Here is a 24,682-nt window from a genome sequence, read left to right as displayed (position 1 = left end):
CGTGTCAAATGAAAATATTTTGTATATAAAAGTGAAATTGTTTCATGAAAAAAAATATATGCGCGTTGTTAAAGCTATAAAGTTAAACGACCCCTTTAAATTTGGACCGTTAGATGTAACTTCTCTTTCATGAAAATACAGATTTATAAAGTGATAAAGTTAAGTGATGTGATCCCTTTAAATGAATTTAAATTCCCATTAAGATGCATGATCAAATTGATTAAATCAATATTTGGTAAATAAATTTAATAATATTACAAACATAAAAATAGGTTTATCAAATGAAATTATTCTTGTATATAAAAGTAAAACTATTTCATAAATAAAGATCTATGCATGTCGTTAAAATTAAATAATCCATTTAATTTTGAACAGTTATATGTAACTTTTCTTTAGTATTAAATATTTTATGACGTTACATTTATATGTATTTATGATTTTACACCTTGACTAAGGATTAGTAACATTTAATATATTATAATGTAAATAAAATTAATTTTTGTATTACTTCTGAATTGTATAAGAATAAAAAAAATTATTATTATTTTTATTTGTATATAATTTTTACTATAAATACTTATAAATTTTTAAAATATTGATCGCAAATATTATATTTTTTAAGATTAAATTATTGTTTGTGTAACGCGTAAAGAGTTCTTTCTCTCTCCATCTCTCTCTCAATTTCTTTTCTCTTCCTTCTTTCTTAATTTTCTCTCTCAATTTTTATCTATTTTAGGATCTAATAGCACGTTATAACTGAGTTAAGAAATATTTCTACCATTTATTGTTTTTTTTTATATAATTTAGTCATCAATCTTGGTGGAATCAGTTGAGAAGAGTAATCATCTCAATTTTTACTATTATATACTAAATTTCTGTTATGTTTGGATAACTTGCATTAAGTCCTTATACATTGAAGCTTATCCAAAAGAGATAAAATTCTAGACGTTCCTTATCAACTTAAAGCAAACAATTAAGGTAAGGAAAACTAACTTTAACTTTTAATAGTACCCTTGACTAGAAGATTTGAATATGGAGTGGATGTGGTCCCAATATTCAATTTATCTTGTAGGGATATTGTTTGTTTATATATTATGTTGTTTGTTTATATATTGTTTAAACTTGTAGAAATATTATATTTTGATAATTTAATATTTAAGTATTTTTTTGTATGTTAAATATAACTTTTAATATTGTGGGATACGTTTTGAATGATATTGTATGATGAAAATGGTATGAAATTGAAGTCATACATTTGGGATAATGTATGAACAGATGTTTGTTTGTGTATTAAGTATTGATGCCTATGTAGTAACATAGATCTTCGAGTTTCACTGATGATCTAAGTAACATAGACTAAGATAGAGAACTTCATGCACACCGTGACATATGAGATGCATGATTTGGGTTGTAATGAACTTACCCTGATACTTTCTCTAGGATTCACTGGTAATCTAAGTCTTGGGTATCAGATCAGGTGTTAGTCTTTGGTAGGACTTACTTGATACGAATTTTTTGGAAGACGTCAGTTATTATTTTGTTTGTTGAATATTATGGATGTGTAAATCCATGTGAGATCTATGTGATTGTTTTATGTTGGGATTTGAAGAAGATTGAATAATTCGGAAATTGATTAATGTAATTTGGTTTTCTCCATTGATTTAATTATGTATATTATAAAATTTTATTTTCATTAATTTACCCTTACTTTTCTTGTTATGAAGTGCGATGTCTGATGTCTGTATACACAAGCAAATGATATGTCAGAGATTTCGAAAGGATTTATAATATTTTTTTAACCTCATTTGTATATGTTTGTATTTCTATAAGTCATAATTTTGTAATAAAAATATTTTGAAAAGACCTAAATTTGTATAGAAACCCATAGAACTTGAATTATAATAGTTAGATTTTTTTTTAGTGTTAGAGTTTGTATTATATTAAACAATAAATTATATTTCAATTATTAAAAATTATAATTACAACATAATAAAGTAATATATAGTAAAAGTAAATTATAATTTCAATTTTTTTAAATACAAATATTTAAAAGTAAATTATTGAATGGAAAAATAATACTAGTTTTAAAAATAAAAATCACGATTGGTAGTGTATAAAAAATTTAAAGTAAATTATGAAAAAAGTATAAATAATTATGTTATAATAAATGATCTGATTGATTAGTTTAATGAAAAATATTATTTTTTATCCTAACTATCTTTTTTTTTTATTTGTAGCACTAAATTATTTATAGTTAATGATAAAATATTACAAAAAAATGACAAAAATCGGAAAAGAGTAATTTTTGTCAACTTCAAAATATATTTAAGTTTAATTTTTAATATTTATATGTGGTGAATTTAATTTGAAGATAAAGGAAACTCTTCATTTCTAAAAAAAATAAAAAATTCTCATTATTAGATTTCAGTCTTATCTATACCTATATATAAACAGAATTTTTCATATAATTGTTTTTTGGTTTACATAATATTTTTTCGATTCTACCCTTATTTAATATATCTCATTTTATTTGTATAATAGAGTATTTTTTTCATTTCATATAAATAACTTGAAAAATAAAATTATTTTTAAATTAATATTAATGTACAGTTTTTATACGTAAACTAACTATTCCACTATTTTCTTAATTTCTTATTTTAAGGCAATAACAAGAAGAAAAATAGAGCATACTCTCTCATGTTTACACACCAAATCTCACATATCAAATAAAATAACATTTATTTATAATCACTCTTTTCATTCAATTTCAAACAACTACATTATTTGGTAAAACCATTATTCTTTTGTATCTACCATCAAGTCAATCCTAAAACCTTAACGTGAACATCATCACACTCTCCGATCTTAAAATTATCAATGGAAGAAGAAAAAAAACAAAAAACTTGAAGAAGAGATACTCATAGAGAAGAAGAAAAAAGAGATTGTTTAATCAATTTATCATTATTCTTTGATATGCTATTTTTTGCTTTTCAATTTCGACTTATCCAGTATTATTTTTGTATTAAAGCTAAATTTCTATCATCGTAAAAATTATTAAAAGTAAAAAATACAAATACACAAACAACACCTGTTTTTGCTAGTATTTAATAAAATTATTGAGTTAACCATTTAAAGAAATTGACGCAATTTTCTTATGCATGCAATTTCTTAAAAGTAAAATCAATAGCAGTAAATGTTAAAATGAAGGGCTAATTAATTTTATAGTAAAATAAAGAATAATTGCTTTCAAAATCATTTAAGTTTTAATGTAATCATAAATGAACATGTGAAGTACAGATAAACATTCTATTATTAAATTATACATAACTTTGAATAAATAAGCCAACATGAATAAACGTTCAAATCTCTATTAAATATTCACATTTAACATTCCACAATGTTTTAAATAAAACTGTCTATTAAGGAATACGTGATATATAAAAAATATTATATTTGATGTTGTTGTGAATTTCAAAATTTTAAAGAAAATTATTTTAAAATAATATACGATATTAAATATGCGTACATGTTCTAACAAACATAATCAAAACGTGAATTGACCGATATAATTTTTTTTTTCTCTAATTGAAATATTGAATCCGAATTTATATATATATATAAATATATATTCTTGAAATATGTTAGTATTTTTCTTTTTATTATACTGTTTTTTGGTTCTGATTTTTTATTTTCTTATTTTATCCTTATCGTTACATTTATCTGTTAAGTTGATATATTACCCTATGTGGAAGATTGATAGAACTTATTGAATGAATTGCTATTTTCTAGAGATGGAATAAAATGATTTTTGAGAATAAAAGGTAAGAATATTTTGCTACGAATCGAAGCAAAAATCAAAACATATATATCAAAAGTAAAAACATACTTAAATAAAAATATATTTTATATTATAATTTCCATTAGTTTTTTTATGCTATTATGAAATTCTATGTATTACATACACGAACACTAATACAACACAAAGATACATAAAATCTCTAAAATGTAGGACATGGGACACGAATTTATAAATTATATAATTATTAATTATGTAAATTGACAAAAAGATTTATGTGCACAAGTATGTTTTAGATTATTTTTTGGAACAAAAATATTTTTATCATGACTGATTCACAAGAATTTGTTTCTTATTTTTATAATCATAATAACAATTTATATAATAAAATTTGAATTTTGAAAAAATTAATGTATTTTTCTCTTTTAAAATTGTGTTAGAACCGTACTAGAATTGTCAGAAATCTAATAAATACTTTTTGAATTGGAAACTTCATGTATACATGTATACGTGTCTTACAAGTGTTATATGAGTGTCGATGTCCGATACACGCCATTTAAAAGAAGTGACCGAATTTCATAATATTGTACAAAATATCTATTAATATTTTTTATAATTAATTTTTTAATAAAATACCGAGTTATTTAAAAAATGCTATAGAGAGTAATGATAATGGGTATGTCTGTTATTGCTAAACAAACGATTATTAAAGATTGATTTAATTTTAAGTGTATTTTATACAAGTAGAAATTAATATGTACTTTTGAAATAAGTATATTTCAAAAAAAAAAATATAAAGATGCCAACGAAGAAAGATAACTACGAGTTTTACTATTTATACTTATTTTCATTGATGTAAACAGTCATTAATAATGTTAAATGAAAATAAATTTGTTTTATCTTCATCCTAGTTATTTAATGAATATATTTATATTTATTAAATAATTTCATTAAAAATAGAAATTAAACATTAACATTACAAAAATAAACATTTTATTCGATGAATATAATAATTATAATGGTACCTAATTTAAAAAATCAAATACTACTTATATATACACATTTATTTATTTATTTATGTATTCCTATTAATATCAATTCCCAAAATACTTACAAGAGTTATTTACAATTTTTTTTTGTAATTGACTCATAGGAAATAGAAATGTGAAATTGAAAAGAATTCTCTAACACTCTTAAAAAAATTGAAGATAATTTTGTCTGAGAAAAATCATAAATACATTTTGATATTTAAAGAAAAAAAATTCTCTCTAGCATCTTATGTATCTTTTTTATGAGAAGGGATTTGTTTAAAAAATAAAAAAAACATTTCTTTTGAAATAAATTTACCTGCACATAATGAGAATAATTAATTATTATTAATTTTGTAAATAAAGTTGAAAAAGCAGAAAGAATAATTTGGTGGCATACGTTTGATTTATGGAAGATATAAAAAAAGAAATAAATATGAGAGGTTAGGAGTGAAGAGTATAGGTTTTGGATGTAATTGTGAAGAGAAAAGAGGGCAACGTGAATTGCAAGTTTCCGTAAATCTGTAACCGTAGGGGTTGGGGCATATAAATCGCACAGTGAGAAAGAAGAGAGGCAGAAAGAGAAAGGTTTGTCACCCACCTGAGGAAAAAAGAAATTAACATAAACACCATTTTTTTTTATAAAATGGAAAAGAAAAAGAAAGTTGGAAAAAAATAATTTTTTTCCTTAGGGTTTGACTGTGAATTGCGACATCGCGTGTGGCCCAAACAGTGGAATCACCGAATCCGTCAAGTTCGGTCCTCTGGAAGGAAAGATCTGTCCCCAATTGCCCGAAAGTTGCGGATTCTAGAGAGAGAAAGTGGGTGTCAGTAGCAGCAGCTAGAGAGAGAATATTAGATTTTTTTTGAACGTTGGGATCGGAGGGAAAAAATGTGGGTTTCTTCACATTTGGAGGGATTCTGAGGTTCTGCCATTTCTGGGTATCTTTCTTTTATTCAAAGTTTGAAGCTTTTATTATTTTTGTTGCTTGATCAGTGGGTGTGATCTGAATTTTGGTGACTTCTGTAGGTGGTGAATTCTGGGGTGGTTGCATGCAATCTGGCGGCGGCCCCGGTGGTGGGCCGGGCCGGAATCCGGCGGGACGGGCGGCATCGACGTCGTCAGCGGCTGCTTCGCCGTCTTCTTCGTCATCGGCTGCGTCGCACTTGGAGTCATTGCAGCAACAGCAACAGCAGCAGCAGCAGCACATAGGTTCTAGGCAGGTGCGGATTTTGATAGGTTTAGCTGAATTTCTGTGAAAATTTGGTTGAATTGTTTCTTTTTACTAGTGATGGGAAGTCTACTACCTGCTTGTACTGCTAATTCGGATTTTGGAACACATGCGAGTATGAAGAAATGGGCTGTGGTGGAATTTGCATTTAATGCACTTGGTGTTGGGGTTTAGTTAGTTGGTTGAGTTTGTGTTTTTTTTTCCTTTTTCTTCAAGGCGTTCAAGGAGCATCATATGGAAACTGATCGAATTATTGAATCTGGAAATTATTGGTACAGTTTTGTGCTGTTGGTGTTTGTCTATTCCAATCTAGCTTTCTTTTTATCCTATGCCTGCATGCACTCGTCTGTTGACTTTTAATTTTTTTGCTAATTGGTCTTTGGCTTTATTTTTTGTTTCATATGGTGATGTTGAATTATAGGAAACATTGACTATTCTGCATGTTTTTTTTTCTGCACTTTTCTAAGGTATTTCCTTTCAGAGGTTGATGGTGATTGATAATGAATCATCAGGGTAATAAAATTTGGGGTTTATATTATTGTTTTATGGACCCCTCTTTTGCCTTTCTAACTCTCTTTAGGTGCCGTTGTTGAAATTCACGCACGCTATTTACTACTTCGGATTATGAATTCTCCCCTTGTTATGTTCCTTGAGTAAACTGTACATGACAAAGATTACTTATGGATTTTAACTACACAAGGTACAGTTACAACTTGCTGAAAGGTATTTGTGATGATTGATATTGAAGCATAAGGATAATAGAACTCAGGGTTTATGTTCTGGTCTATGAACCCCTTCTTTTGAGTTTCCAACTCTCTTCAGTTGCTGTTATTGAAATTTGTGTTGATTTGCTCTTTTGGATTATGAATTCTCCGTTTGGTCTTTCTTTATGTGTTGAGTAAATGGTTTGAGTGTAAAGGCATTGTTTTTTTGTGGATTGTAACTTAGAAAGCTGCAGTTGCAACTTGCTAAAAGGTGTTATTTCGTCCACTTCTGCTTATCGTCAATTTGTATTAACTGTTTTTGCTGCCTGTCTGTTCTGTTACTTCTGTCTTTATACTGGCTGATCAATAATGGATTTTAACTACACAAGCTACATTGGCAACTTGCTAAAAGGTGTTGATGATGATTAATAATGAAGCATCAGGGCAATAAAACTTGGGGTTTATGTTCTGGCTAACGAACCCCTTTTGAATTTTTAATTATCTTCAGGTGCTATTGTTGAAATTTATGCATGTTGATATACTTACTTTGGATTATGAATTGTCCCTATAAGTCTTTCTTTATGTGTTGAGTAAATGATATGTTTAAAGACTGAAAAATATTGGATTGTAAATAAATAAGCTACAGTTGCAACTTGCTAAAAAAGTTTTGTTTCGTCATCTTCTACATATTGGATTAGGAATTCTCCCAGTCTCTTTATCTGCTGAGTAAATGCTATAAAGTGTAAAGAAACGTTTAATTGCAGATTGTAACTAAATAAGCTATAGTTGCAACTTGTAAAAGTGTTATTTCGTCAACTTCTGCTTATTGTCAATTTGTATTAACTGTTCTTACTGCCTCTCTGTTCTGTTACTTCTGTTTTTATTAGCAAAAGAGGAATGCTCAATGATTGGTATCGTTTGTATCTTGTTTACTTATAATTTTCTATTAAATGCAGTCTTAATGGAAAAATCATTGATGCATTGTCTTCTTTCTCAAAATGGCATGGTCATTAATACATGACTGATTTTCTTTATGATTTATGGTAATGGTACTTCAGAATATGCCATAATTTACAACTATGGTCTCGTTTTTTATTTCATGGTTGTTACTTCAGTATATAGGTCAAAGTTGTTTTTGCTGTATTTCATGTTAATAGTAGCCTGCATAAATCTCCATGAAATTTCTGTCATAACTTTTTAGATATGAATCAGAAGTGGGGCCTTGGGAACTGATTCATCATATGTTCTACTGTGAAAAGTGTGTGTACCTGCATGCGTGTGTCTTGATATCTATGAATTTCGGATTGTGATCTTACAAGTTCTAATGATATTATGAGAATTATGCCTTTTTTGGGTAACCTTTAAACTTATCATTTGTCTTATAGAATAATGACCTTTACTCAACCGTGTACATGTGCAGTCATTTCAACAGCAGCTGCTTAGAAAACCTGAAGGGAGTGAGGCATTTTTGGCATATCAAGCAGGTCTTCAAGGAGCATTTGGGAGTAACAATTTCCCATCTAGTTCCATGCAACTGCCTCAACAGTCTCGAAAATTTGTTGATCTAGCTCAGCATGGATCCAACCAGGGTCAAGGTGTTGAACAACAAATGCTAAATCCTGCACAAGCAGCATACTTCCAATATGCTCTGCAGGCTTCACAACAAAAGCCTGCTTTGGCAATGCAGTCACTGCAGCAACCGAAAATGGGAATTCTGGGCCCTTCCTCTGTAAAGGATCAGGATATGCGAATGGGAAATTTGAAAATGCAGGATCTTATGTCCATGCAGGCAGTAAATCAAGCCCAAGCATCATCGTCCAGAAATTCATCTGACCATTTTAATCATGGGGAAAAGCGTGTAGAGCAAGGGCAGCAGCTAGCACCTGCCAGGAAGAGTGAAGGAAATCCTTCAAGTCAGGGATCAGCTGTTGGAAACATAGTACCTGGAAATATTATAAGCCCCGTGCAAGCTCTGGCAAATCAGCAGAGCATCTCAAACACTATGAATAACCAGATTGCAATGTCTGCTCAATTGCGGGCTATGCAGGCATGGGCACATGAACAAAATATTGATATGTCACATCCTGCAAATGCTCAGTTAATGGCTCAGCTTATTCCATTGATGCAATCAAGGATGGTTCAACAACCAAAGGCAAATGATACTAACTCAGGTGCACAGTCATCACCTGTCCCTGTTTCAAACCAGCAGGTTATTTCTCCAGCAATGGCAAGTGAGAGTTCAGCACGTGCTAATTCATCTGGTGATGTGTCTGCACAGTCAGGTTCTGTGAAAGCCAGGCAGATGGCTCCACCCAACCATTTTAGCCCACCAATCAGTGCTGGTATAGCCGGTACCTCTAGTGACATGGCAGTACAGCAATTCAGTCTTCATAGCAGAGACACTCAAGGATCTTTGAAGCAGTCAGTTCTAATCGGAAATGGAATACATCCACAGAAGACCTCTGCAAACATGAACATAGGTGCAGATCATCCTCTGAATGCAAAAGCTTCATCATCTTGTCCAGAACCGGCAAAAATGCAGTACATCAGGCAATTAAACCAATCTGCTTCTCAGGCTGGAGGTCTGACAAATGAAGGTGGATCAGGAAATTGCACCAAATCTCAAGCGGGGCCATCTCAGACACCTCAAAAAAGAAATGGTTTCACCAAACAACAGCTTCACGTTCTTAAGGCACAAATACTAGCATTTCGGCGTCTAAAGGTTTAATATATTCTTTCCTTCATTCTGTCTGCGGCCTGCTTTATGTTTTTTTGTGCTATTTATGCACACCTAGTGAAATGAAAATCTACTGCATAATATTTAATGGAGATTGTGCTCACTGATTTTTTTTCCTGTGTTGATAGAAAGGAGAAGGTGCACTTCCACAGGAACTTCTTCGGTCCATCAATCCACCTCCTCTTGATTTGCAAGTGCAGCAGCCAATTCATTCTGGAGGAGCACAAAATCAAGAGAGATCTGCTGGAAATATTGTGGCTGAACAGCCAAGGCAGAATGAGGCCAATGCCAAAGATTCACAGCATATCCCATCCATTAGCGGAAAGAGCTCTTCAAAGAAGGAAGGCTTTATTAGAGATGAGAGCAATGCTGTAACAGCAGTTCATGTGCAGGCCCCATCTCCCATGATAAAGGAATCTGCTGGAAAGGAAGAGCAGCAGTCTGTTGTGTGCTCTGCTAAGTCAGATCAGGAAAATGAACATGGAATGAACAGAACTTCTGGTAGAAATGAGTTAGTATTAGACAAGGGAAAAGGTGTTGCTGTTCCCCAGTCTTCTGTAACTGAGACAGTGCAACTTAATAAATCCACTCAGGCGAGCACTGTTGCCCAGCCAAAGGATACGCTTTCCACCAGAAAATACCATGGACCCCTATTTGATTTTCCTTTCTTCACCAGGAAACATGATTCCTTTGGGTCGTCAATGTTGCTCAACAACAACAACAATTTGTCATTGGCATATGATGTAAAAGAACTTCTGTTTGAGGAAGGCATGGAGGTCCTTAGCAAGAGAAAGACAGAGAATTTGAGGAAGATTGAAGGTTTACTAGCAGTAAACTTAGAGAGGAAAAGAATTAGGCCAGATCTTGTTTTAAAGTTGCAAATTGAAGGAAAAAAACTTCGCCTTTTAGATCTTCAGTCACGTTTAAGGGATGAGATTGATCAACAGCAACAAGAGATAATGGCAATGCCAGATAGGCCATATCGAAAGTTTGTTAGGCTGTGTGAACGTCAGCGTATGGAACTTGCTAGACAAGTGCAGGCATCTCAGAGAGCTTTAAGGGAGAAACAACTGAAATCTATATTTCAATGGCGCAAGAAGCTTCTTGAAACACACTGGGCCATTCGTGATGCCCGTACTGCTCGCAACAGAGGGGTGGCCAAATATCATGAAAGGATGTTGAGAGAGTTCTCAAAACGTAAGGATGAGGACAGAAATAAAAGGATGGAAGCCTTAAAAAATAATGATGTTGACAGATATAGGGAGATGTTGCTGGAGCAGCAGACTAGCATTCAAGGTGATGCTGCGGAGAGATATGCTGTCCTCTCAACTTTCTTAACCCAGACTGAAGAGTATCTCCATAAATTAGGAAGTAAGATAACCACTACTAAGAATCAACAGGAAGTGGAGGAGGCTGCCAAAGCTGCTGCAGGTGCAGCACGATTGCAGGCATGGTTCATCAATCTCCTCATTAAAATAAAATAAAATCTAGTGGCCTGGAAGAAAATCTTTATTTTTGTGTGCGTATTTTTTAGTTTGTACAATTCATTTGTGGTATCTATTTTTTCATGTTTTCTAATGTACTTTTTAAATTGTTTGAAGTCATGACTGATCCCATTATATGTTTTATGGCTAAAGGGTCTTTCTGAAGAAGAAGTCAGAGCGGCAGCAGCTTGTGCTGGAGAGGAAGTCATGATTAGAAATCGTTTTATGGAGATGAATGCCCCTAAAGACAGTTCATCTGTCAACAAGTGAGTGTCACTCCTTTTTTTGTGTATTTTGAGTTTTGTGCTTTTGGAATAATGAAACTTGAGGTCAGGTTTACTTTTACAGGTAGATGTTGGCTCAAAATGTGCCAAGTGCCTAATTCTAATATTTATCATAATTGTAACGCTTTGATATTGTTTATCTAAGTATTTATTGGTTATATAATAAATACATCTGATTCCTGATGCTTACTATTTTTTTGTCACGTATCAGGTATTACAGCCTTGCTCATGCAGTGAGTGAGAAGGTTGTACGTCAACCATCAATGTTACGGGCCGGAACACTTAGAGACTATCAACTGGTAGGTTGCTGAGTTTCTTGAAATTGTCTATAATAGCTTGTTGTCTTTTGGAGTAAGCTTTTTAAGGATTTGACATGTTATTTTGAAGGTTGGTTTGCAATGGATGCTTTCCTTGTATAACAACAAATTAAATGGGATTTTGGCAGATGAGATGGGTCTTGGAAAAACTGTACAGGTTAGTATTATGATTTTCTGTGTTATCTAAAACCTGAAAAAAATATATGATGTTCTTTCAAGCTGAGGGATTTTACAATTCATATTCAAGTTTGCATTAAGTTGATGTAAAAGATTACTCCTTTTATTTCCATGATATTTGCTCTGATGGTTCTATTATATGAACCTCTTGAAAACAAATATTTTTTCTGTGTCCAGGTTATGGCATTAATAGCCTATTTGATGGAGTTTAAAGGAAACTATGGCCCACATCTTATAATAGTCCCAAATGCTGTTATGGTTAACTGGAAGGTGATCTTTCAATTCTTTCATTTTGGTGATATTTTTTTTGTTATTAAGTGTCTCTTTTAATCGAAAAAACTTTTGTTCACTGTGCAGAGTGAGTTGTATACTTGGTTACCATCTGTGTCATGCATTTTTTATGCTGGAGGGAAGGATTACCGGTCAAAATTATATTCACAGGTAAGTGTGCCAGAGATTATTAATTTATGAGTAATTTAATGTTCAATTCTGAGTTTCTTTTTGTTTTATTTGCAGGAGATTATGGCTATGAAATTTAATGTCCTGGTGACTACTTACGAGTTCATCATGTATGATCGGTCAAGGCTTTCAAAAATTGATTGGAAGTATATAATAATCGATGAAGCACAGAGAATGAAGGATAGAGAATCAGTTCTAGCTCGTGATCTTGATAGATATCGTTGTCAAAGACGCCTGCTTTTGACAGGAACACCTTTACAGGTCTATTTTGCTTTGATACAAGTGCATTGTTGCTGTAGTTTTCCTGTGTACTCATAATGTCTTTTATGACCCAATTCAAAAATCTTCACGATTCTTGAAGTTTGCACATTCCTATTTTCTTGCACAAGCTTGTTCTGTCCTTGGTAACGACTGGGAATGCTAAAAACATTCATGTGCCTTCAACTAATAGTTTTAGCTTTATGAAGTCTCTTTCCTTGAAACATGCATTATATCCTTTATGACCAATTGGTCATAAGTTCAGTCTTCGGTACCTCCATTCTTCTAAATAAAATAAAATTTCAGCACAAGTTACAGTTGGCATTTAAATTGTCTATGCTTTATTCTTAAGGTCCTTTTTGTGAGGTGAGGAGTGTTAAAGATAATAAAATTATTAATATGCTTTTACCTATTAGTTTAAGCTTTTAGGAGTAGTGTTTGACAGTAGCCAAATTTTATCTGTTCTTTTAACAATTTAAAATATTTGTGATGGCAAAGGCACTTATAAGCTGGTGCTTGGTGAATACTGCTGAGCCATTTAGCTTGCCTCTGCCATGAATGAAGAGTTGTTTACACATCTTAACCTTTGTTTATACAATTTTGAGATATTTTATCTGTTATCTATTTATATGAGTGGCTTTAATTGGTAAATTCCTTTTCAAGAGGAGTCAAAAATACCTGATGAGGCTAGATTCAGATCTAACAGGTCAAATCCTTGTCTTGTCATACCTTTCTGATGGCTGATACTAAGCTGGGGTTTGGGTCTAATATTTCATTATCTATAGATAATTTCCTTTACTGTAATAAACTACTATTATAAATACTATTAAGACCTTTTTTTTATCGAAGCTTGAATGTTGTTAATTTGATTGCAGCCCAAAATCTTGCAGCTCATTATTCTAGCAGTGTTCATTTTGTTGTTGCTGGAATGTAGTCAAAGTCCTCTTACTAATAATTCATGTCTTGCTTCAGTAAATACCTGTTATTATATTGACTCGTGTTCTATATGTTAGCTTCATTTAGATGTCTTTAATGATCATCAATCAATTGATAAATCATTTAGATGCATGGTGCATTACAAATCTTGATAAAAAAAATTATGTAAATTTCTCTGCAGAATGATTTGAAAGAACTGTGGTCGCTTTTAAATTTACTTCTTCCAGAGGTTTTTGACAACAAGAAAGCCTTTAATGATTGGTTCTCAAAGCCATTTCAAAAGGAAGTTTCCACTCAAAATACAGAAGATGATTGGCTTGAGACTGAAAAAAAAGTTATCATCATCCATCGACTTCACCAAATTCTCGAGCCTTTCATGCTCAGGCGTCGTGTTGAAGAGGTTGAGGGTTCACTACCGCCAAAGGTTTGATTCCAACTCTTCCTTGACCTTTTACTCTTTTATTTGGTCTTACAATCCTAATATCTGTACTGCATTGTAGGTCTCTATAGTCTTACGATGTAAGATGTCAGCTTTGCAGAGTGCCATATATGATTGGGTCAAATCAACCGGTACCCTTCGACTTGATCCCGAAGGTGAGGAATCTAAGATTCAAAAGAATCCGCTTTACCAGGCAAAAGAGTACAAGACTTTAAATAACAGATGCATGGAGTTGCGGAAAACTTGCAATCATCCATGTCTTAATTACCCATTAGTTAATGAATTATCTACAAATTTAATTGTAAAATCTTGTGGGAAATTGTGGGTCCTGGATAGGATCCTTATAAAGCTTCAAAGAACTGGTCATCGAGTTTTGCTGTTTAGTACCATGACAAAACTTCTAGATATCTTAGAAGATTACTTGAATCTGCGAAGATTTGTGTACAGAAGAATTGACGGGACTACTAATTTGGATGACCGTGAATCAGCAATAATGGACTTTAATAGCCCTGATTCAGACTCTTTCATCTTCTTGCTTAGCATTCGAGCTGCTGGGAGAGGCCTTAACCTTCAGTCTGCTGACACAGTTGTCATTTATGATCCTGATCCAAATCCGAAAAATGAGGAGCAGGCTGTGGCAAGAGCTCATCGTATTGGGCAGAAAAGAGAAGTCAAAGTTATCTACTTGGAGGCTGTTGTTGACAAAATCTCTAGCCATCAGAAGGAGGATGAACTGAGAAGTGGAGGCACTGTCGATATGGAGGATGAATTTGTGGGTAAGGATCGCTATATAGGATCTGTTGAGAGCCTCATAAGGAACAATATTCAACAATATAAGATAGATATGGCCGATGAGGTTATCAATGCTGGACGTTTTGATCAAAGGACAACACATGAAGAGAGGCGTTTGACTTTAGAGACATTGTTACATGATGAAGAAAGGTATCAAGAAAATGTCCATAATGTTCCTTCTCTTCAGGAGTTAAATCGCTTGATTGCTAGGAGTGATGAGGAAGTGGAGTTGTTTGATCAAATGGATGAAGAACTGGATTGGCCCGAGGAGATAATGCAACATGATGAGGTGCCTCAGTGGCTTCGAGCCAATACAAGAGAAGTGAATGCTGCTATTGCTTCTTTATCGAAAAAACCATCAAAGAACATGTTGGGTGGTAATATTGGCATGGATAGTGAGGTGGGTTCTGAAAGGAGAAGGGGACGGCCCAAGGGAAAAAAACATCCTAATTATAAAGAGTTGGAAGATGAAAATGGAGAATATTCTGAAGCAAGCTCTGAAGAGAGAAATGAATATTCTGCACAAGAAGAAGGGGAAATTGGAGAGTTTGAAGATGATGTTTATAGTGGGGCTGATGGGCATCAACCAGAAGAGGATGGTTTAACTTCTGATGCTGGATATGAAATTGCTCGTTCAAATGCTAGACATAATCATGTGGCTGAAGAAGCTGGTTCCTCAGGATCGTCTTCCGACTGTCAAAGATTGGTGCAAACTGTTTCACCTTCAGTTTCTGCTCAGAAATTTGCTTCCCTCTCCGCATTGGATGCCAGGCCAAGCTCCATTTCAAAAATAATGGTACTTGGACTTTCGTTTTTTGATTATTTTATTATTTTGTTTGGGGTTTCTTTGTCCTGTTTCATTTTGATTAAATATCTTGGGGACACTTTTGCAAGGGAGACGACTTGGAGGAAGGGGAAATTGCAGTATCAGGTGATTCTCACATGGATCATCAACAGTCAGGCAGTTGGATTCATGATCGTGATGAGGGGGAAGATGAACAAGTTTTGCAGAAACCCAAGATCAAGCGGAAGCGTAGTCTTCGTGTTCGTCCCCGTCATACTATGGAAAGGCCTGAGGACAAGTCTGGCAGTGAGATGGTATCTCTTCAACGGGGAGAATCATCCCTTTTGGCAGACTATAAATATCAAATGCAAACAAGGACTGATACGGAAACAAAATCACTTGGAGACAACAATGCCAGCAAGCATGATAAGAATGCAACATCATTAAAAAATAAGCAAAAATTACCTTCAAGAAAAGTAGGTAATACATCCAAATTGCAGGGGTCACCTAAGTCTAATCGTTTGAATTGCACGTCTGCTCCTTCAGATGATGGTGGTGAACACCCTAGAGAGATTTGGGAGGGGAAGCCTCTCAATTCAAATGGATCTTCAGCTCATGGAACTAAGACGACTGAAATAATCCTAAGAGGAGTATGTGTCATTATGTAATTAATGTTGTCGTATTTTCTGTTATGATTGTTTTTTTTTTCATACCTCACTCATGGACTGCATGCAGGAACCATTAGTAATCCCAACCTTAATTATGACAAAAGATTAATATTAATATCAATATAATACAATAGGATCTTGAAGGTTTTTCACTTGCTGCACTTCTGAAAATATTACTTTGTTCTGTTTTTCCCTTAAACTTTCTGTTGGCTATTTGAACTTAATCTCAACTCGTTAAATAAACCATGTTGGAGATGTTTCCTGTAGATTTCTAATGTAAGTACATGACCTCACACAACTTGTTCACATGCAGTGCAAAAATGTAATTAGCAAGCTCCAAAGGAAAATAGACAAGGAAGGCCATCAGATTGTACCTTTGCTGACAGATTTGTGGAAGAGGATTGAGAATTCTGGGTATGCAGGTGGATCTGGGAACAGTCTGTTGGATTTACGGAAGATTGACCAGCGGATTGATAGAATGGATTATACTGGAGTAATGGAGCTCGTGTTTGATGTACAGTTCATGTTAAGGGGTTCAATGCATTTCTATGGATATTCATTTGAGGTGAGATTTCTTATCCGTGTTATTGTACAAAGTGAAGGAAACAAAACCTGACTAACAGTATTTGGAAAATTTATGTGTCCAAAGACAATTTGGCAGATATTTAGGCATATATAGCAGGTCTGATTTTCTGTCAACACTTCAAAGGACCTAAAATTGACAGAGACTAGGATTGTTCATGTGATCTCCATTTTTGTAACTGTTAAAAGTTCTGAATGATCATTATTTACAGGTGAGATCTGAAGCAAGGAAGGTTCATGATCTATTCTTTGACATCCTGAAAATCGCATTCCCGGATACAGATTTTGGAGAAGCAAGAAGTGCACTTTCTTTCACCAGCCAAATTCCGGCTGGTACCGCCGCATCCCCAAGGCAAGTGACAGTTGGCTCCAGCAAAAGGCACAGAGCGACCAACGATGTGGAAACCGATCCAATCCCTTCACAGAAGCCGCCATCTGCTTCTAATGGCGAAAGCACCAGGTTCAAAGGTCATTTGAAGGAGTCCAAGACTGGAAGTGGTGGCAGCAGTGCGCGTGAGCAACCTCAGCAGGATAATCCTCCAATGCTTACTCATCCAGGTCAGTTGGTTGTGTGCAAGAAGAAAAGAAATGACAGGGAAAAGTCATTGGGGAAGGGCAGGAGTGGATCAGCATGTCCTGTTTCTCCACCTGGTGCTATAAAAAGTCCAGGGTCAGGTTCAACTCCAAAGGATGGTAGATGGGGTAGTCAGCCATCTCAACATTCAAATGGGTCTGGTGGGTCAGTTGGTTGGGCAAATCCTGTAAAGCGTTTGAGAACAGATTCTGGGAAGAGGAGACCAAGCCATATGTAGATTTTTCATGGAGACAAAGGATGGTATATAACTGAAATATTTATCATTGGTACTAGTTTTTCAGGAAGAGCTTTAGTTGCCTTGCCTTGCCTTTCATAGGCTTTAGCCCATACTCTGTTAATATAGAGTTAGTTCTTCAATTGTATTCTATAGCTACCTCAATCAATGGGTTAAATTACAATGGTCAACAGTTTTTTTTTCTTTGGATAGCTGCATCTTGCAGGTGATACTTCTCTTTAGATAGCTCATGAATGTCTTGTATAGTAACTTCTTGGTTCATAGTATGCCATACAAGGATTAATCTCTACAAGCTACACTTACTCTTCCTAATGATTTATCTATATCAAATGCATAAACTATCAAGTTAGATTGGAACCAATAGTAATCAGGTTAATGATGTCTAGGGGGGTCTGGTTTGGAAAAATAATTTATATCTTATCCTATTTTTTATAGTTATAAACACATGGAAGGAAGTATGGAAGAACTTCTTTATGTTTGTATCAGTACAGGGAAATTTTGTTGGTGGTTTTGTGAGTAAGCAGAAGTTTGATTTGTTTTTATTAACTCATACTATACTATGATTACTTTCGATTGTAAATCCAAACTTTATGTTATTTTAGGGTGTTATTTTAGGGTTTTGTAAAAAAATAAATAAAAGATGAAGATAGGAAGATACTGAAAATTCAACATTAATTAATTTAAAGATTAAAGGACGAATTCAGAAACATATATATAAATTATTCAGCCCTAGCTTGTTATTTTTCATTAAAGATCGATGGACTAATCCCTATAATTCAACCTTCATTATTGTTCCTAATTGATTAGTATGGACAAATTACATTTTGAAATGAAATTGAATCAAATTAATTGTAGAAAAATAAAGAAAAGTAGGATAAAATATTGTCTAAAAGAAAAAAGTTATAAAGGTAACTTTAAAAGTATTTATTTTAAAAATCAACAAATTTATCATAGCTATCATTTATAATTGAATGATAATGTAAAAATACTTTAAATTGTAAATGCATATAATCTTTACTTAAACTAAAAGTATAATTTTCTTTCATAAGTTAAAATTATTTTTAAACCATTTAATTTTTTTTTACTTAAATAAGGTTTTTAATAGTTTGTTGGTTTGGGTAAGTAGGTTTAATACAATATTAGTTTTTAGTACAATAAAAAAAACTTTAATCTTGCTAATTTTATTTAAAAGGTAAATAAGCAAGCACATGATTTTTGTAATTGTCATATTTATTTATTAAAAAGAAATCAGTGTTAATATTAATTAATTTTGAATGGAATCTTTTACCCTCTATTTTTTGTCTTATAAATTTAAAATTCTTAGTTACTCATTCAATATTACTTTTCTTTTAATAAAATATAATGTTAATTATTAAAGAGGAAATTATATACCTTATATACTTCAATAAATCTTCTTCAAGGCAACCTAACTAATTGGTAGTGTTGCCATGCTAATACAAGATTCTAGTGACTTTTACTATATTAAGCAATTTCTACAAACCCACGTTACAATGAAATTTATCTCAAACAACAAACATAATATATTAAAATAGAGCAAATTTTCTCCCATTACTTATGCTTTGTTTTTGAGCTAAGAAATTTATTCTAAGCTTGTTACCACAATTATTACAATAGTAAAGAATCCTTTATAGAAGTGGATAATGAATAATTTAGAAATAAAACAGCATGAATCGTTGTCATTTGATGACAAGAAATATTTTTTTATGAATTTTTTAATATTTTCTTATAAGATTTATATGTATTGCACGTCTATCTAAAGCAAACCATGCTTGATTGTGAAGATAAATGGGAATATTCTGTATAGCTTTTTAACTTTAACACGTTTGTCAAACACACTTAGTCAAGGGACTCACAATTTCACTTAACTTCTTTATTTTATTTCTATATGGTTACTGGTTTCGAAAGTTAACCAAATTTAGTTAGAAGAGTTGTAAGAAAATAAAATTCTGGATTCCATTTTTAAGATGGTTTAACCTTTCAAATGAGATAAAAAAGAAAGAGTTAAATATGTTTGTAATTTCTGTAAGTAAAACTGAATTTTATCTTTTGACCAAATTGTAGAGTAATTGCTTTTTTGTGTTTTTAAAAGTTTTGAAAAAAAATCTTTGTCAACAGACAAAATTAGCTTGTTTGCTATGTGACAAATGAAGTTTCAGGTATTTGATTTTAACTATTTATCTAGTTAGCATGAAATTTTCCATCAATGAGAATTTGACTTTGACTATTTTTCCATACTACATCAAATTTCAAGAATTTAATACATATCTATCCAACTCTATTTTTTTTACATTTTTTTATATTTTTTTTAAAAATATATTATAATTAATATTTTTCTTTATATTTAAATTAGATTTATCAATTTTGAAAGTATAGATAATTTTTTATTTTTTAAATGTACTTTTTCTAAAAAGATATTATGTCTCAATCCAAATTTTATTTTCTTTAAATTTGGGAATGCACTAAATGAAACAAATCTTCATATTATAAAAAGATTTTACCATAAAAGCTTCTAGAAGAAATAAAATACAATTCAATAAACTTATTTATAAATTAAATTAATTTATGCACAAGTTTAAAATATTTTTTTTAATTATATAAAATAATTTATATAAATTAGTTTATATATAATATTTATTATAATAAATCTTGTAATATAAACAAAAATATTAATTATAATCTATTTTTAAATATTTTAATCATTTTTTATAAAAAAATTTATTCTATGTGAAAAAATTAGAGCTAAATATAAAATAAAAATATAATTATAACATATTTCTTTTATATAATTTAAAAAAAAAATTAAATATGTTTTTAGTCCGTACTGAAATAAAGAAATAGTCAAACCCATATCTCCTTCGCTGACATAGAACTCCACTTGCTTAAGAGGATTTCAAGACTTTTCAAAAGTATAAAAAAATAATCAGTATACAATTTCATTTCAGCTATGGATAAAATCAAAATAAATAAAAAAATCAATTGAAGTTTTATATAAAAAAAAATGAACAGTCTAAAATTAAAAATTATTATTTTTAACTCCTATTAAATAAGTAAATTTTGATTATAATTCTTATAAGATTTCTTATGAACCTAAAAGGTAAAACAATGTCTAAATTGGACAAAATTTAGGTGTAGTACCAATATTTATAATAAAATATTTCATTTATTATTGAAAGGAAACTATAAATACATGTTTCAATAAACTTACAATTCCTCTCTTGAAAAATGAAATTTGTTTTTTTTTTTATATATTAGAATCAATTTACAATAAGGTAAACATAAATATTTAAAAGATTGTATAAGAAACTGTGCAAATTAATTTTTATATAAATTAATTTTAACTTATATAGAAACTATTTTTTTATATTTTATTTTTTCTTTCTTAAAAATGAGAAAAGAACAAACATTTTAAATTACTTAAAAAATGTTATATCATTCTTTTATAATAAATATGTTTTTTTTCTATAAAAACTTATTTATTTCCAACTTCCTATCATATGTGCAGATAACACAACAATATCATTAATAAATATTTTTACTCTTATGAATTTTACTAATTATTGATCTGAAGAGAATGTTTAAGAAGTTAATAAATAGAATTTCATTAAAAATAGATTAACAACATTAAATGTAATTCTGTCTCACTATTTTTGTTAAGAATTAAATGATAGAAAAATCATCTGCTAAAAACAATGTTGTCAACAACCTGAAACTCTTTTCTTGAGAGTCAATGTTCTTCCCAAATCTCAAGTCTCAAAGTCTCATATTAGCTGTTATTTTCCTTGAAATGAGAATATATTCTACAAATCTCAAAAGTCTCACATAGAAAACTTCACTAAATAACAATATTATACAAAAAAAAATGTACTTCAATACATGCTCAGACTTCAAATGTGTGGGAATGCCACATTGTTAAATAATTTTTATATACTTATTACAATTTTTTTATTAAAGTTTAAATATATATATATATATATAATTATTGACTTTGAACCAGTTTTAGAATTTCATTGGCCGAGATGAGTTTTGAAAACATTAGCTACTTGTTATTAGGTTAATTCCATGTTGCACTAACTAGTGAGGAAGAGTGGTAAATAGAGAACAAGATTCACATAATTTATTAGAAGAAACATAAACCAAATACAAAGAGTTTGATGTATGTGCTACATTCTTAATTAAATTATCATGGCTAAACAGCACAATCACTTGAAAGTGCCCTAAACATGAAATAAAATTGCATCAGGAAATCAATAGTACTTTATTTACAGCGACAGGAAACTAGAAGGAAGGAGACTTTTCCCCCTTATCCATAACAAGTTCACATGTGGTGAGGTGAATTAACAGAAATAGAACATCATGTACAGATAAAATACAAAGTTAAGAACAGGAAATGCAAGCAAGTTAGGGATCTGCTTTACCAACAACCTGTTCATCACTAGAATCATATTCATCTTCACTCATCTCCTCATCACTGGATTTCTCTTCAGTGACTTCTCCTATGTCTTCAGGTTTAGCATATTTCTCGCAGTACTCTGACATTGAAGTCAAAAACACATCAGTAGTCATGTGTGAATTGAATAAAAATGAGAAAACTTGATCGTTTCCAGAAAAAAATAATCAGAGATTGGTTCTCAGAAGGATTCAAAGCTAGATTAATTGTTTTGGAAGTGACACAGTCTAACAAGTTAGATAATCACAGCTATACTTTTGGATGTCTAATGGTATGCAGAATAAAATGAAATGTGATAAAGTTACCACTTCATTGTCCTTACATACTGGAAAGCATGAAATAGAAATTATATGTTTGGTTCCATCCTTATTTAACAATTCAAACAAAAACCTAGTATAAATATAATTCTATTTCATTACACCCTACTTCATCCTTTTCTTTACATCCAAACATAGCCAAAAGGATGGTGTAGTCTGAACTCTAGAGTAGAAACATTCCATTAAAATCTGGTTTTGTTTTGTAATTTCAAATTTATTAAAACTGTAATCTGAGCATATACCACTGCCCTTCATTCACAAATATTTTGCCAGAGATAAAAATTCTCACCATCCCATACTTTTAACACCAATACAACTGTTAATAAACCAAGTTTCCTCGAATTTCTATAACGCAATCCATTAAATGATTATAGGACTCTCCATCCTTTCTCGTTTTTATCCCTCATTTTTATGTTAAGGATTTGATGGTATGATAGAAGGCAGTAACATGATATTGGTGACAGCTGTCAACAAATCAGTTCTGTTAATGGATCAGACCTTGCAATGTTAGAAATTTATGATGCAGTTAATAGAAGAGCAACAATTTGTTTTAATAATATTCATAAGATAATTGAATGAAGTTAAGAATTATTAAAAAAATGAAGTTCTAACTGTTTGTGAGTGTACATATATGCACATCCAAATGAGTGCATATAAACTAATGCAAGAAATGCCTAGTTAGAAAATGAGCAGAGAGGATGGATACCTTTAACCCTTAGCTCATAAGCAGATCGGTCACGCATCATTAAAGCTGCAGCTTCTCCATTCAAGGGATCTGATGGATTGGGATACAGCAGAAGTTGTGGTAGAAAAACCTCAAACACATTAACAAGATCTGGAAGGAAGAAAGTAGTTTTGTTTGACATACAAAAACAAACAAAAAATGTCAAAAATATTAAACTTTGAACAGTCCACAAATTTTCTCAGAAAATTTATTGAATTTCATTACCAAACATAGGACTCCAGGTTTGATTGATAACATCCAGACAAACTGATCCTGACCTGAAATTATTGTCATCGAAGATTATCAGATCAGACACTCTGAAGCACAATTATTTTTGTAGCAAATACATATTAAGTCACTCAAATCTCAGAACATTACTACTATGTGCCTACATCTCATCAACATTAGGGTGATAGATCTTGTTGACGAAGCCAATGGAAGGAGATTTATAAGGATAAGCATCAGGCAACTCAACTCTCACTTTCCACACACCACCAAGATAAGGACCTGCAAAAAACCATCAAACAGATAAGAAGACTAAAGAAAAAGGAAGCTACATGATACAGAAACATTGATAAGGATCTCAAACCAGGAAAAAACAACAATCAAAGGTGAAATTAATAACTATGGTGCTAAAGCTGATACAGGTAAAAAACAACAAAATATAGCTGGCACCAATCCTTTTCTGGCTAGACGTCAGTTCCATATTCATACTAACAACACCACAACAAGCAAAAGGGAAATCAATAAGAAAGTACAAAAATCATTTGCAAAACTAAAGAATCAATAAGAAAATATTGCTGTCCCAAAATCTATTAACAGAATCCACAGAAAACACACAGCAATTAACACAACAAACAGAAGGGGTAAAAAAAGGCATCAATATAATCTTGTAGCTACACAAATCTAAAGCTACCGAGGTCAAACAGCTATCTCCAGGAAGAACACAGCAACGAAAAGGGAAAAAACCCACAAAAGCAAAGCATCTAACTTGATGAGAAGAAGCAAGAGAGAAAGAAGAGGGAGGAAAGGGAACTCACTGTCTTTGGGTCCATGGAATTGCACATAAAATTCTTGCATTCCATCATTAATCATCTCCACCTTGTAATCACTCATCATCCTAAGGAAAAGAAAAGATAAAGTAGACCCAGAATCAGAAAGAGAAGGGGAAAAGAGAGCATTAGAAAAATATTGAAACTTTGATGGAATTGAGGAAAAAAAGGATTAACAGTTTCATCAAGTCCATCTCTCTGCGCTTGCTTGGGGAAGACATGGTTTTGTGTGTGTTGGTTGGTCCTTGCTTTGCCTTTTTCCTTCTCCTCTTTAGCCTTTTCCTTTGGCAAGTGGAGAGAGAGAGAGAAAGACAGAGAGAGAGAGAGAAGTTGAGATTGGAGACTCTGCTGAAAACAAGTAAAATTTGGTTCAGACAGCAATCAGCACAACTAGCAGATAATAATAATAATAATAATAATAATAATAATAATAATAATAATAATAATAATAATAATAATAATAATAATAATAATAATAATAAAACCTCTATTATAGATACTATTAATTATTTTCCTCAACAAGTTTATACTATACTTAAAAATATAAAGACAATAATAATGATGCTGACGATAAATTCTCGTAATTTATTTTTAAATTTATGAATTTTAGTTTA

General features: G+C 31.7%; 2 protein-coding genes across 2 annotated transcripts; one reads left to right on the top strand and one right to left on the bottom strand.

The window, feature by feature from the left end:
• The first annotated feature begins 5,270 nt into the window (after positions 1-5,270).
• Positions 5,271-17,698, top strand: LOC137826870 (ATP-dependent helicase BRM-like). The gene is made up of 15 exons (XM_068633020.1): positions 5,271-5,766; positions 5,855-6,048; positions 8,181-9,482; positions 9,626-10,945; positions 11,135-11,247; positions 11,477-11,564; positions 11,653-11,739; positions 11,937-12,029; positions 12,117-12,200; positions 12,276-12,479; positions 13,594-13,836; positions 13,913-15,439; positions 15,538-16,077; positions 16,409-16,660; positions 16,890-17,698. The coding sequence occupies exons 2-15, from the start codon at positions 5,878-5,880 to the stop codon at positions 17,487-17,489; spliced, it is 6,624 nt and encodes a 2,207-aa protein (XP_068489121.1). The 5' UTR covers positions 5,271-5,766; positions 5,855-5,877; the 3' UTR covers positions 17,490-17,698.
• Positions 17,699-21,620: 3,922 nt separating this feature from the next.
• On the bottom strand, positions 21,621-24,450 carry LOC137825646 (ubiquitin-conjugating enzyme E2-23 kDa-like). The gene is made up of 6 exons (XM_068631370.1): positions 24,246-24,450; positions 24,057-24,136; positions 23,409-23,523; positions 23,242-23,294; positions 22,999-23,127; positions 21,621-22,057 (listed from the first exon to the last, which is right to left on the bottom strand). Exons 1-6 carry the CDS (start codon positions 24,287-24,289, stop codon positions 21,927-21,929), a joined length of 552 nt encoding a protein of 183 aa, XP_068487471.1. The 5' UTR covers positions 24,290-24,450; the 3' UTR covers positions 21,621-21,926.
• Positions 24,451-24,682: the final 232 nt, after the last annotated feature.

Source organism: Phaseolus vulgaris, chromosome 8 (genome assembly GCF_000499845.2).
Source record: "Phaseolus vulgaris cultivar G19833 chromosome 8, P. vulgaris v2.0, whole genome shotgun sequence".
Lineage (NCBI taxonomy): Eukaryota > Viridiplantae > Streptophyta > Magnoliopsida > Fabales > Fabaceae > Phaseolus > Phaseolus vulgaris.
Note: the sequence above shows the minus strand (reverse complement) of the source record. Positions and strands in the feature narration are given on the sequence as shown.